The sequence below is a fragment of the Protomyctophum parallelum genome, assembly GCF_964188405.1.
Source record: "Protomyctophum parallelum genome assembly, chromosome: 18".
Classification (NCBI taxonomy): Eukaryota; Metazoa; Chordata; class Actinopteri; order Myctophiformes; family Myctophidae; genus Protomyctophum; species Protomyctophum parallelum.
Window position 1 is genome coordinate 25,411,620 of NC_139716.1, and position 12,534 is coordinate 25,424,153.

Sequence of the window (12,534 nt, forward strand, 5' to 3'; positions counted from 1 at the left end):
TCCTGATTGCCCACGATTGGCTCCTACAGTTTTCAGGAGTAGCCTGCTTTGTACAAATCGCCACAACTCCTCAACGCAGCGTCCGATTGCGATGAAACTGTGCACGCATATTCCCACTAGGCTGAGGAAGAAATGCCACTTGACAGTTTTCAACAGCCTGATGGTGGCGCTACAACAAGCATCCTGGTGGAGACCTGTGCCCAGAAGGGCACTTTTTCTAGTTTTATTTCTTTTCATTTTACACTCTCAAGAGTTAAAGATCTATAAGGGTCCATTTAGTTACCAACTCTCCATCACTCTCTCAAGGACCACTGGTGGTGGTGGTGGTGGCCAGTGGACCCCGGCCAGACCACTGGACTATACCGGTAATCCATGCATTTCTGCACTGCAAAGCAAAGTAAAGCAAAGTTACCATGTTTACCCAGGGTAACTGGACTAAGCTCAAGAACTTGTTTACAGCCAGGCCCTGCTCATAGAACATTTGATGGTAGGGGTTCAATGCCTTGCTCAAGGGCACTTCAACGGTGGTATATTTTTGTGCCGGTCCGGGGATACGAACTAGCGACCTTCCGATATCAAGACCTCTCCGCAAACCCTTTGGCCACCGCTGCCAAGTCCCCCTTTGTGAATATAAATTCACAAACTGACAACATACTATGGTCTCTCGACTCAGACTCTCACACAACATTACATCAGAACAGTCTGCACACAGAGGGAGGCTGCCAGGCTGGCCTTCTTCGAGCTGCATGCTTTTATAATTTAAATACAGCGACGCGCGTGCTTGCTCGTCGTCTTTGGCGCGCGCGTGTATTTGCGGTGTACGCGCGATGACGTCTCTCCAGTCTCCATGCAGTGCTCTCTAGAGCCGAGGCTGCGCACGCGCACACTCTGGCACGCGCGCTCAGCCAAAGCTCATTCTAAACCACCCTCCCTCCTCCTCCTCCTCCGTCAGTCAGTCAGTCAGTCAGTCAGTCTTCTCTCTCCGGGTAAACATGGCAGCGGGAGGACGGTGCAGGCTGCGAGTCCTGGCCGCAACACACAGCAATAATAATGATACTAAGCCTGGCCGTTAGCCCCTTTTAGCCGTCGTTAGCAGTTACTTTAGCCTCTAAATAACGCTGTCCTCCTCCGGGGTGCTAGTCAACAACATGGAGCAGCAGGAGGACGACAGCATATCCGCGGACCCCTATCTGCCCTACGACGGCGGAGGGGGCCGCGGGGACGCCATCCCTCTGCAGGAGATTCAGCCCAGAAGAGGTATTCATTCAAATAAACCCCATGGCTGACTGACAGACACCTGCTACACTGGCATGCAGTAGCAGTACAGACAGACTACAGACAGTACAGACTATATATAAGCCTAAGATTTAGACTCTCGTAGATGTATTTGATCGATTCTGACATTGTAAATGTCAGATTTAGACTCAAGTAGATGTATTTGATCGATTCTGAATGGTTTGAATTGAATTCTGAATCGATCAAATACATCTACGAGACTCGAGTCTTAAATCTTAGGCTATTCATTCAGACAGAGCTACACTGCTGCTGCGACGCGTTGTTATTAAGCCTGTGTGGGTCTCTAGTCTGTTCTTCTCGTTGGCAAGCAAGGCAAGCCAGTTGAAGCCACACTGATCGTGTCGTCCTACTCCTCCTAGCCTTGAATGTATTTTATTATCGTGACTTTGACATTTATCTCAAAATCAATCAAAATCGTCTGTTATGATAGTCTTGATCCAAGGCTAGCCATGCAGTGTCGTCCTGTGTGTGGAGTACATAGAATTGTACATTATGTCTTTGCCCATGTACATTATTATTAAAGCCATTATATTATGTCGCAGGTCGTGATCGGGTTCGTTCGAGTCAGTGTGTCGTGGTGGCTGGTGGGGGTGTATCACATTCACTACTAGGGTTTAGCTTGTGGTGTAACAACGTTATAAATAATAATGGCCGTGGTGTGGCTGATGTAATGCTGCTGTTTGTTCTGTGGGAGCAGCAGTGGCTCCTCAGCTGACTGTTGAGTGACCATTCACCTGTTCATCGATGATTAAGAGTGTGTGCGTGCGTGTGTGTGAGAGAGAGAGGGATGGAGAGAGACTATCCCCCTGTAGGATTCCGAATGACACTTTGTTGTATCAATGCTAATGGTTGCGCAAAAGCTATCAAGATGTCAGATTTGAACCCATTTGATTTGTCACGTTCTTGTATTGATACAGCTAAAGGGAAATGTGTCAAAGAAATCTATATGGTCACTGTGTGTGTGTGTGTGTGTGTGTGTGAGACTGTGTGTGCGCGCCTGAGCAAGAGAGAGAGAGGGAGAACATAATTTGTGAAACAAAGAGGAGTGTGTGTTATGTGTGAGAGAGGGGGTCAGTGAGTGTGCAAATTATTTGCTGGATGTGTTAACTGTATAAAGGCTTATACTTGGGCCTACGGTAATAGGTAAGCAATAATACCACCATTGGACTCTTCAGGCATAATTCTAGCATACCGTAGGCCTCCATTGTAAATAATTCCTTTGGAGGAACATGTGAGAGTGAGTCTTATTGAGGCGGTGGCAGATGATTTCACACTTAAAAATGATTTAGGCATTACAGTATGTAGCCATTTTTCAGGCACTCTTATTCAGAGCGACTTGTAAGTGCAAAATGGCATGAGTAATAGCATGAACTCTAGTCGACGGAGTCACATCAGCAAAGAGAACAATGTTGTAATGTGGTGTTTCAAAGAACCTAGACTAACAGGTGAGTTTTCACAACAGAGGGTTGTTTATGGCTGGAATGAAGGAGGTGACATGATGTGATACATTTGTAAAGTCTGTGCCAAATCGTCCCTGTATGTTTCTTGTGCATGCAACTATCTATAAATGTGTTCTTATGTGTGTGCAGTGCCAGTGTATGTGTTGGTACAGTCACGTGCGCACTGCATATCCATGTGTGCATGTCAGTCCTCCTCGAGGCCTTTTTAGACTTTCACGGTTGAGCGAGCGAACGCAGACAATGTCCCTAGCGATTATAGCGAGACAATCCCAGATCCTCTTCTATATCTATATCCTCCTCGAACGTTCTTTTTTTGACAGATTATTGACCCATTCTGAACGGGAACCCGTTTTGGTGTTTTAATCAGTATGTTATACTTTAGCTATTGAAAAATAGCAGATCTACAAGCTCATATCGCGGCACCGAGTGCCACGCTACGCGAGCTTGTAGATCTGCAATTTTTGAAGAATCGTGAAAATGTGTCGCAAATCTTTGAATATAACTCTTTTAACTCAAATCTTTGCTTCTGGGGTGTCCTTGGAACAACATATTTTCAAATGAGGGTTGGTGGCCAATTACATTTTTGGGGTCCTTCCTTGAAATGAAATATTGAGCATTTCTATAATATATAGAAACGTAGGTATTTCAGAAAACTGTCAGGATTTATAAGACATTTTTTTAATTTCGACGTCAGGCCTAAATGGTTTAAAATAAGAAGATAAATAAATAAGAAATAAAAGAAGAAGTGAAGAGGGACGGGAAGGTGTGTCAGGGGGATGATAAACATCATAACTAAGGCCGGAGCTGGAAATCAAACCCAGGACATCAGTGTTTTTGTGTGGTTGACTGGTGAAACATAACTTCCTGATTATTGATTACTTAATACTTTGTAATGTTTACTTTGGAAGTTTGGATTAAATGTGCAGCCCCGCTTCTTTTCTCTTCTGTTTTTACAGTTTAAGCTACACTCACAAAGCTTTATGTCCATTACCTCGGTTTTCACACTCCCCAACAGAAAGAGGTAATTTATTTCAACGATGCCCTGGATTGAGAAATTGTTTATATTCTAGAGGAAAAAGGCAATAAAGACAATAAAGACATTTAAACCAGGATAAATAAAGTAACATACACGTTCAAAAACACAGGTCTCATTGAAAATGAACTATAGGTGAGTTTTATCGCTCCCCGTTTGCAAGGCCCTTAACCCTACCCTAGGTTGGCTGACCTTATGTTGTCCTGAGACCTTCTGTCCTGTTGATCTACTTTCTAAGCTACGTCTAGCAGGGCGACTTTACCAGGATCCGTTCTAATGGGAGCAATACACCAGATTATTAGAAGCTTTGACTGTATTTTACCACTGCTATGCACTCAGATGGTCTCATCAGCCTGAATAATTTGACAAATAGCTTTTTGTTTTTTTGTTTTTCAAGGAATAGATGGCTAATAATTTGCAACCTCATAATTCATTATTGCTGCTGACGATGGTATGGTTCCTAAAGTTAGTCAATGTATTTAGTCCCTTTCCTCTTTTATATTGTCTAACCTTAAAAACATAGGAGGCATTGAGTTTTATTGTCATGTGCCATCCCCTGGAACTGGGTAAAATACAGCAAAGTACAATAAAGGATAGTCGTAGATGTACAAACTGCAACGGCCCCTGGGTAAATCAGCATTGTTAGGCATGCAAATTGACATCGTCAGGCATGAAAATCAACTTTGTTTGGCAACTGCCATACGGCCTCACCACTGTGCTGTGGGCTTAAAGGTATTCGGGCTTGTTACTTGCCTCAGCAAGTAATACCTGGACTGCATAGTGCATACAAAAGGCCCAGAACGAGGCTTACCGAGACAATCAGTAGGCTCACTGTCCCACATCACTAGTTTAAAAAGCAGGTGGCTTGCGCACATCCAGTTCTTGGCTGGTGCTGGACAAAAGGTAGATACATACAGAGAAGGAGTGGTCCGCACACAGTCTTTGCTCCAACAGTGTTTATTGTGTTAAAACACCATTTTAATTCAGGACACAGCGTTTCGGCCGTGAACGACCTTCATCAGGTGATAGTCCACTATCGGCCTTCATTTAAAATGGTGTTTTAACACAAACTGTTGGAGCAAAGACTGTGTGCGGACCACTCCTTCTCTGTATGTCCCACATCACACCTATGATGACCTGCATTGCCTTCCTATCAAACTTAGGATATATTTTCAGGTTCTTACTCTTACTCCCTGCATGTCCCTTAGTGATATACGGTACTCGTTGTTCTGGCTGTCCCTCAGATAAGATCTTTGAACACTGTTGATATGTGATGCCTTTTTAATAAGAAGCAAAGATTCATCTGTTCAGATTAACTTTTCTGTAGTTCTTTGTGTGTGTTCTGTAGGGATGCAAATATATATATATTTTATTTACACCTGGTGTAGATGACGTGGGTAATAAGTCCAGAGAATGTTGTCACTGTGGCTTCCGCCTTGAGCATGATGGTGTTTGACCGGTTTGTCCCCGCCTACGGTAATTGGAGAACTTGCCGGTTTTCCTACTCGCCGCGGTTTAGTGCATTTTAGTTTTACTTTTAGTTTTACTGCATTGAATTGAGAGAGAGAGGATAGTTGTTTAGAGTTTACACTAAAGACACTAGAAGTAGGAATGCTAAAGTTTAAACACCAAAGTACCGAAACAATGTAATTCATTAGTAAACAATATCCTGAAATATCATTGGTACTACTACTATAATTGGTATACTATTCACATACTCACCTTTTTATCATTATCTAGCTGACCATTTAATTGCACAAAATATTTTGATCACTTTGGAAAAGAACTATAACATCTGTGGGTTTGACATACTATACTGATGAAGACAGCATGTTGGCATAACAATGAAAACATTGAAGAAATGCACGTGGGAGTATGGCCATGGCTGTTTGTTCAACAAGAACGGTGCAAGAGAGCATGTGTGTGTTGACTGTCAGCAAGCCTGTTTGTGAGAACCTGTCCTCAGCCCTGGCACAAGCTGAACAGAATGGCAACATCTTGCTGATTCACATGGGAGAAATTGAAACCTGTGTGCGTGTGTACGTGTGCGCGCGTACACAGGTGTGCCTACTGAACCATGATTGTGCTTGAATGCAGTCCCTGATGATTGAGGTTTCCATAGCGTCATAATCTCTTGGCTCCCACAGGGCTAGAAATGAACTTCCAAATTCCCAATTTGAATATATTATGAGCACCCACCATAATGTAAGGAGCTCCAACAATGCGTGTTTTACTTGGTACAAAAAAAACTTGAAAGTATTCAAAGTAACCTTAATGAATGGTAAGACCATATTGGGTTAATATCATCCTATCCTGTTGCAGATATTTTAGCTTTGCATTAGCTTTGCAGTTTTATGATTGATGCAATTATGGTAAGGGAGGAAAAAAAGGAATAACGGTGTTGCACCAGAACTAATATTTGCGTAATTGCGTTCGCAGTTCGCAAATGCACCAATTTTACTTTGAGGTTGCCCAGCTAATGAGTACTTTTCCATACTACCTGACGCCCTCAGCTTGAGTTTCCTAATACACAAAATCCACCAGAATTAGAATTTTCTGAAATGTTTTGACAGTGAGATTCTCGAAATTCAAATCATCAATTCATTATTAATCATTTATATTAAATTAATTCAGGGACAAAATCTTCCCAAAATAAATGGCAGACGGCCAAGCCTTTTCGAAATGTTCTGCATAGAATGCTGTAACCTTTTTAATTTTCCTAATTCCATGCTGATCCTTTATTGGCAATACAAAGGATTTACTGTTGGCCTGGACTGTTAGCTCAACCGTCTGGGCACCTAGGCTGCAGAGCCAGCCTGACGGCGTGCCGCGGGTTTGACTCCCGATCTAGACGGCCAGATTACTTTCAACCTAGCAATAAAGGCAGAATAAAATATCTTAAAAAAAACTAAAAACTAAACAAAGGCTTACTGTTTACTGAGCATTGTGGTGGTGATTATTAGATTCAGTGGTGTACAGTACTGTACCTACAGTAAGTACAATTCTGAGGATTTGTACTTTTCAATCCTTTTTACTTCTACTCCATCTCAGAGGAAAATGTTGTACTTTTACTCCACTACAATTATCTGAAAACTTTAGTTACTTTGTAGATTTTAATTATTATTCTAAAACATACATTATCCACTTCAGCCCTATTTAACCTTTGGCTATTTGAAAGTAGCCGATCTGCAAGTGTCACGATGTGACGTGTTGTGGGCTTGTAGATCCAGCTTGTGACGCAGCTGAAAAACAATAAACATGGAAGGGCTGCGATACGATAAGGATAGCAAGGATTGGACAGTGATGTCACTGTTATTGGCAGTATCACAGACTCGAAGCTGTTTAAAAACCACAGTGACATGACATCACTGATGAATCCTTGGTATTGGTATCTTCATGCGATACGAGTCAATATTTCTCGCTGTTTGGAAAATCAGCAAGGTTATAGATTCACGGCCGGGAGAAATTTAATTCTCAAATCAAATTTATTTGTATAGCACATTTAAAAACAATACCTCATTGTACCAAAGTGCTTCACAGGTCAGAGAACAACAATACAATACAGTGCAATACAATACAACTTTTATTATGGTACAGTAAAAAAAACCTTAAATGCAATTAAGAGCAACATGGCATATTTCCTATTAATATAAACCGCTGGTTGGGAACCCCTGCTATAGACCATATTCACGTGGCACGGTGGCGGCCATCTTGCCATTAAGTAATTTTTTCTTAATTAACTAACTTTTTCAATACAAAATGCCAACATGGCTGCCGTGTGAATATTGTCTATAGACGAATTCAGAAACTGGTCTCATGGTCGCAGCAAACGTATTTCCTGTAGGCGGAGACGACATATCTGCGGTGTTTGCCGGTGTAAACTCGCAGGTCTTGTTCTACTACATTGAACGGTAGAGTGACTGACGTTAGTCTGCTCAAACGTTACTCCTTTACCTGCTTTTTACTAACGCTAACTTTGCAAAGATGCCCAGAACATCGGGATGAACCTGTGTAGTTTATGGCTGCTCCAACAGTAGTGGCAACATTCAACTTTGGAGAAGTGCTGCTGTACTAAGTACAGCAGCCTTGTGTTCATACTTACAATTACAACATGATACATACAACAGAAAGATTGGGTATTGGGTAAGACTGACGTTATGTATCTTCTGGGCATCTTTGTGAAGTTAGTGTTAGTAAAAAGCATGTAAAAGAGTATAACGTTTGAGCAGACTAACATCCGTCACTCTACCATTCAATGTAGTAGAAGACCTGCGAGTTTACACCGCAGATATGTCGTCTCCGCCTACAGGAAATACGTTTGCTGCCTGTGACCATGAGACCTGTTTCTGAATTCGCCTATAGGGCACAGCAGAGTAATCTAGTAAGAGAGTAATGACACTCCCGTTGACTCGCATTGTAACAATGGAATGCGGAAGTGCTCATTCTATCTCAATGGAATAGTTCCAGCCATAGGAGCAATGTTTGGAACATTAGCCCATATGCACCCGCTTTGCGGCAAGATCAAAGCGTGTCACCACTCTCTTACTATATTACTCTGGGGCATAGGCAAGTGTTACCTGGGCTGGAGGCACAGGTGTGTTGGGTATTGTACTCTGTGTTGCTAGGCAGATTACAGTCATGTACTATGCAGACCTCTAGGGAGCTGTTGTTGAGTCAGAATAACTGACTCATCATCCTGGGGCGACTGTGGCTCAAGAGGTAGAGCAGGTCGTCCAATGATCCATGGGTCGGCGGTTCGAATCCCGGCTCCTCCTGTCTACATGTCGAAGTGTCCTTGGGCAAGACACTGAACCCCCAATTGCTCCCGATGTGCTGGTTGGTACCTTGCATGGCTTCTGCCGCAATCGGTGTATGAATGGGTGAATGTAATGCACAATCTATGTAAAGCGCCTTGGATAAAGGCGCTATATAAATGCACCATTTACCATCCTCTCTCCTTCTGTATGTCTCTTTCTCACGACAGCATATAGGGCTCTCTCTCTCTCATGACGGCTATAGGGCCCCTCTCAAATAAATATTGTACAAATACATATTGAATATAAATAGGAATAAAATGAAGGTGTTAACAGCTGTGTTACGTTAACACTTTGAGTGATACTATCTTGTGAAACTATAAAAAAGATTGTTTTATTAAGTAGTTTATTTTTCTAATAAAACTGTTTTTATTTTGTTCTGTAAAGCGACTTTGGGTACCTTGAAAAGCGCTATATAAATTTTATGTATTAATATTTGTATTATTATTAATATTATTACATCCATAGAGGAGGATTAGCTTTATACTTTTGAAAGTTGACAGCATTATTTAATGTTTTTGCATTCTCTCTTTCGCGCGCACGCATGCACGCGCGCTATCTCTTTCTCTCTCTCTCTTCTTGGACAGACAGTCCAGATTGTATCTGTCCGTCGGTCCGAAATCAAAATGGAAGATGATATCAATCCTGCCAGGTCTGCCCCCCCCCCCCCCCCCCCAACCCCATGCTGGTGGGGGGCTGACATTGAGAACGATGCTGAAACACCACTATCACTACTACCACAACAGACGGCAGCGTACACACTCCTAGCATAACACTAAGCGTAGCTACTGCTCTCACAGTCTTTGTAGTTGCACACTTCTTTTTTTGGCTACTTATCACACTCTCACACAACATCACACATCACAAACTGTACTAAGGGTGTGATATGAGTTGATAGACTCACATTTATTCTGCTCAAACTGATATGGATGATGGAGAAGTCAGAAGTACGGCTTATTAACAGGCTAAAGAAATGGCCTTCAAAGGGAAGGAAAAATCGGATATAATAAATTCTTAAATGTCATTCTCATTAAAAAAAAATCTCATTCAAAAATAAAATATTGTAAAAATCTCCAATGGATTATTGGTTAATATTAGCTAGTATATTTTTAGATGACTGTGGTGATCTATAATGATCCACGTCATTATAGATTTTGGACAGTCCTGACTAACCTCAGTGAAATGAGCACGATGTACAATCTTAGACTGTATCAATCCGTGCCTTGCACAGATGGAGGATTTGTGCACTTTAATAAGAACATCCTCCAAACCCTCTTCTGAAATCTCCCTCCCAAATCCTCTTCCCAGAGTGTTTTAATTGAATTGAGAGAGAGAGAGACTATAAAGCAAACAGAATGGATCTGATTGTAAATGCAGGAAATCATCTCCTTCAAATCAGGTAATGGCTCAAGAAATGTGTCTAGAGATGTCCCAGGGGGTTCGACCAGGAAACCGAGGGAATATTCTGGTAATAAAACGGCGATTTGTAAATAAATTCCTGAAAAGGTGTTGAAAGGAAGCAAAGGTATTGTCAATGTACGGGTCTTTAAATGTTTTGATACCTTTTGTTGGACCAAATATCAAAAGCATTGTCAACCAAGGATGGAGGAAAAGCTTGATTAGAGGCTCTGATATTGGAGCTAATAACGAAAATGTTTGCAAACCAAAATTATGTTTAAATTTATTCCAAATATTGCTTCATTTTATGAAGACGAGAGGGGGATAATGTGCATTGTTGAAAACCAGAGTGTTCTCATTATATTGTCTGTGCATTGTTCATCTAATTCTGACCTGCTTTTCAATCACCAACATGGAATTAAGCATCTGAGAAGAGAATTGAATAGAAGTCCCTACCCTAAAAGCAACTTTTGTTTTTAGGTTGTTCTGTTTACCATTATTACAAATGTTAAATTGTATGTTGACAAGAGGTATTTGTCTTTTAAACATGTCTGTTCTTTGCCTTCTGAAAAGATCCTGAGGTTCCCTGCTTGCTCTATCTCTCTCCCCTCACCCTTTGAACACTTAGGTGCCAAATGGTTGCATTTTGTTATCCTCATGATTCTGTGCAGGGGGAAGATGAGAACCTGACATGGTGCCACCTGCTAAACTGTAGTCTTAGCATTTGGCTAAGTGCGTGCCCTTACTGATCTATTAGCCAATATGGCATAGATACAGTAATCAGACATCACGTGGAGCCTTCTCCTTACTATTATCTAAAAACAAATATGTATATAATCATGTATGTATTTTGTCTGGAAAAGCTTGGTAGTCCAGTCGTGACTGTGCCTAGGGTTGGGATCCTTTTTTTAGGATTTTAACGATAACGGTCCAAAATGATTCCTATATGGGCTCCAAATGGACCCTTACAGGTCTGTAACTCAATGGAACTAAATGGACCCCCTACAGGTCAATTTGGTTCCATTTGTACACTCAAGAGTTATTGGTTGGTCCTTGAAATTCTACATTTTGAGAAGAACCACCGGTATAGACTAATCCATGGCGTGGTGCCCTATAGGTCAGTTGCAGGCAATCAATACCGAGGTGTAAAAGCTGCGCTTAATGGTACACGTCCTCAGCTATGGCTGCACCCTGGACACCCCTCCGTGGGGTTGTCTATACTATAGTAATTGTATAACGGACGTGAAGTCCACATACCAGCTCTGACAATGACGTGGCCCCAGGTAGGAACGGTTCCAAATGTGATGGAACCGATTCCGGTTCCTCAATGTTGGATTAGGTTCCTCCGGTTTCTGGATCCCAACCGTAACTGTGCCCAGCCAGCCAGGCAGCGGGCACGAGGTCACTTCCTCCTGCCCTAAACCCATTTTGACCTGAGATCAGATTCTAAAAATGTCTTCTACATCCTGACAGTTTTCTGAAAAAGCTATGTTAGTCGTTCTTCGATTTTTCAAAAAATAGCAGACCTACTTGTAGATCTGCTATTTTTCAATAGCTAAAGCATAACATAATGCTAACACCAAAAGGGGTTCCCACCCAAAATGGGCTAATGATGTGCCCTCTACCACAAGTCATTGTGGGCCAAGTTGGCCAACTGCATAATGTCACAGGTCGGTGGGAAGTTCAGCAGCTACATGCCACCTATGTTTGGCCGACTATTATGGCGGTGAATCAATGAATGCTCATGCCAGAGAAAACGGGAATACCGCGTACACCTAACACCTGTGTGTAGCTTCAACTTGATTCTAATTCTAAATAAATTAGAAAGGTGTCGGTCAATGGTTGAACCGTAAAACTCTGTGTTTTTCACTTGGGGAAACGGGGAAACTAGTGCCTGCTTGACTGGTTAAACCAATGCGTATACAATGTGTATACTGTAGGCATTTGCCTGTCACACTGTAGGCCAGAGTAAGAAGCTATAAGAGTACTCAGGCACACGATAAACAAACTGTCCTCTGTGCATCACAAAGGATTATTCGAGCAAACTGTGGATTGGATTTCATGCATTCTTCTGTCTGTTTGCCATTTGTCTAGTTCATTTTGGGACGCGCAGAACCTATAAACTTGGCTCTCTGTCTCACTGTCGACAGTGACATAATAGTTTCTTTGTGTGAGAGACGTCTCTGTCTGTAATGGACTCTTGTGCATATTTGTAGTGTCAAGAGTGCTAAGTTTACACGCGTCACTTATGGCAGTTTCAAATGACACAGAGGGTGGCTTCTTGTCGCTAAACACAAACATGGCTCACGCCAGATTACATAACCGCTGGTCGGGTGCATTTGGAAAACGGCTGAGAGAATTCCTGAGTTATAATTAGAATACCAGGCGCCACTGGCCTAGCGGTTAAGGCACATATAGGCTCTAATGCAGCCTGACAGCGAGTCGTAGGTTCGAGGCTGATGATCTTTGCGGAGTGTCACTCCTCGTCTCTCTCTCTGCTTCCTGTCTTGCTGCTGTATACTATCCAATATAG

General features: G+C 42.1%; 1 protein-coding gene across 6 annotated transcripts in view; it reads left to right on the forward strand.

Annotated features, from left to right (window-relative positions):
• clcn3 (chloride channel 3) overlaps nt 1-12,534 on the forward strand; it is a 69,147-nt gene that overhangs the window by 18,107 nt on the left and 38,506 nt on the right. For 2 of the 6 annotated variants that reach the window (XM_083789072.1, XM_083789076.1), the window contains exon 1: nt 962-1,257. The exons of the other annotated variants lie outside the window; for them this stretch is intronic. In XM_083789072.1, coding sequence (XP_083645198.1) covers nt 1,149-1,257 — 109 coding nt within the window. In that variant the 5' untranslated portion in view covers nt 962-1,148. Of the gene's footprint in view, nt 1-961; nt 1,258-12,534 lie in introns of those variants that run through there. 6 annotated transcript variants of the gene reach the window in all.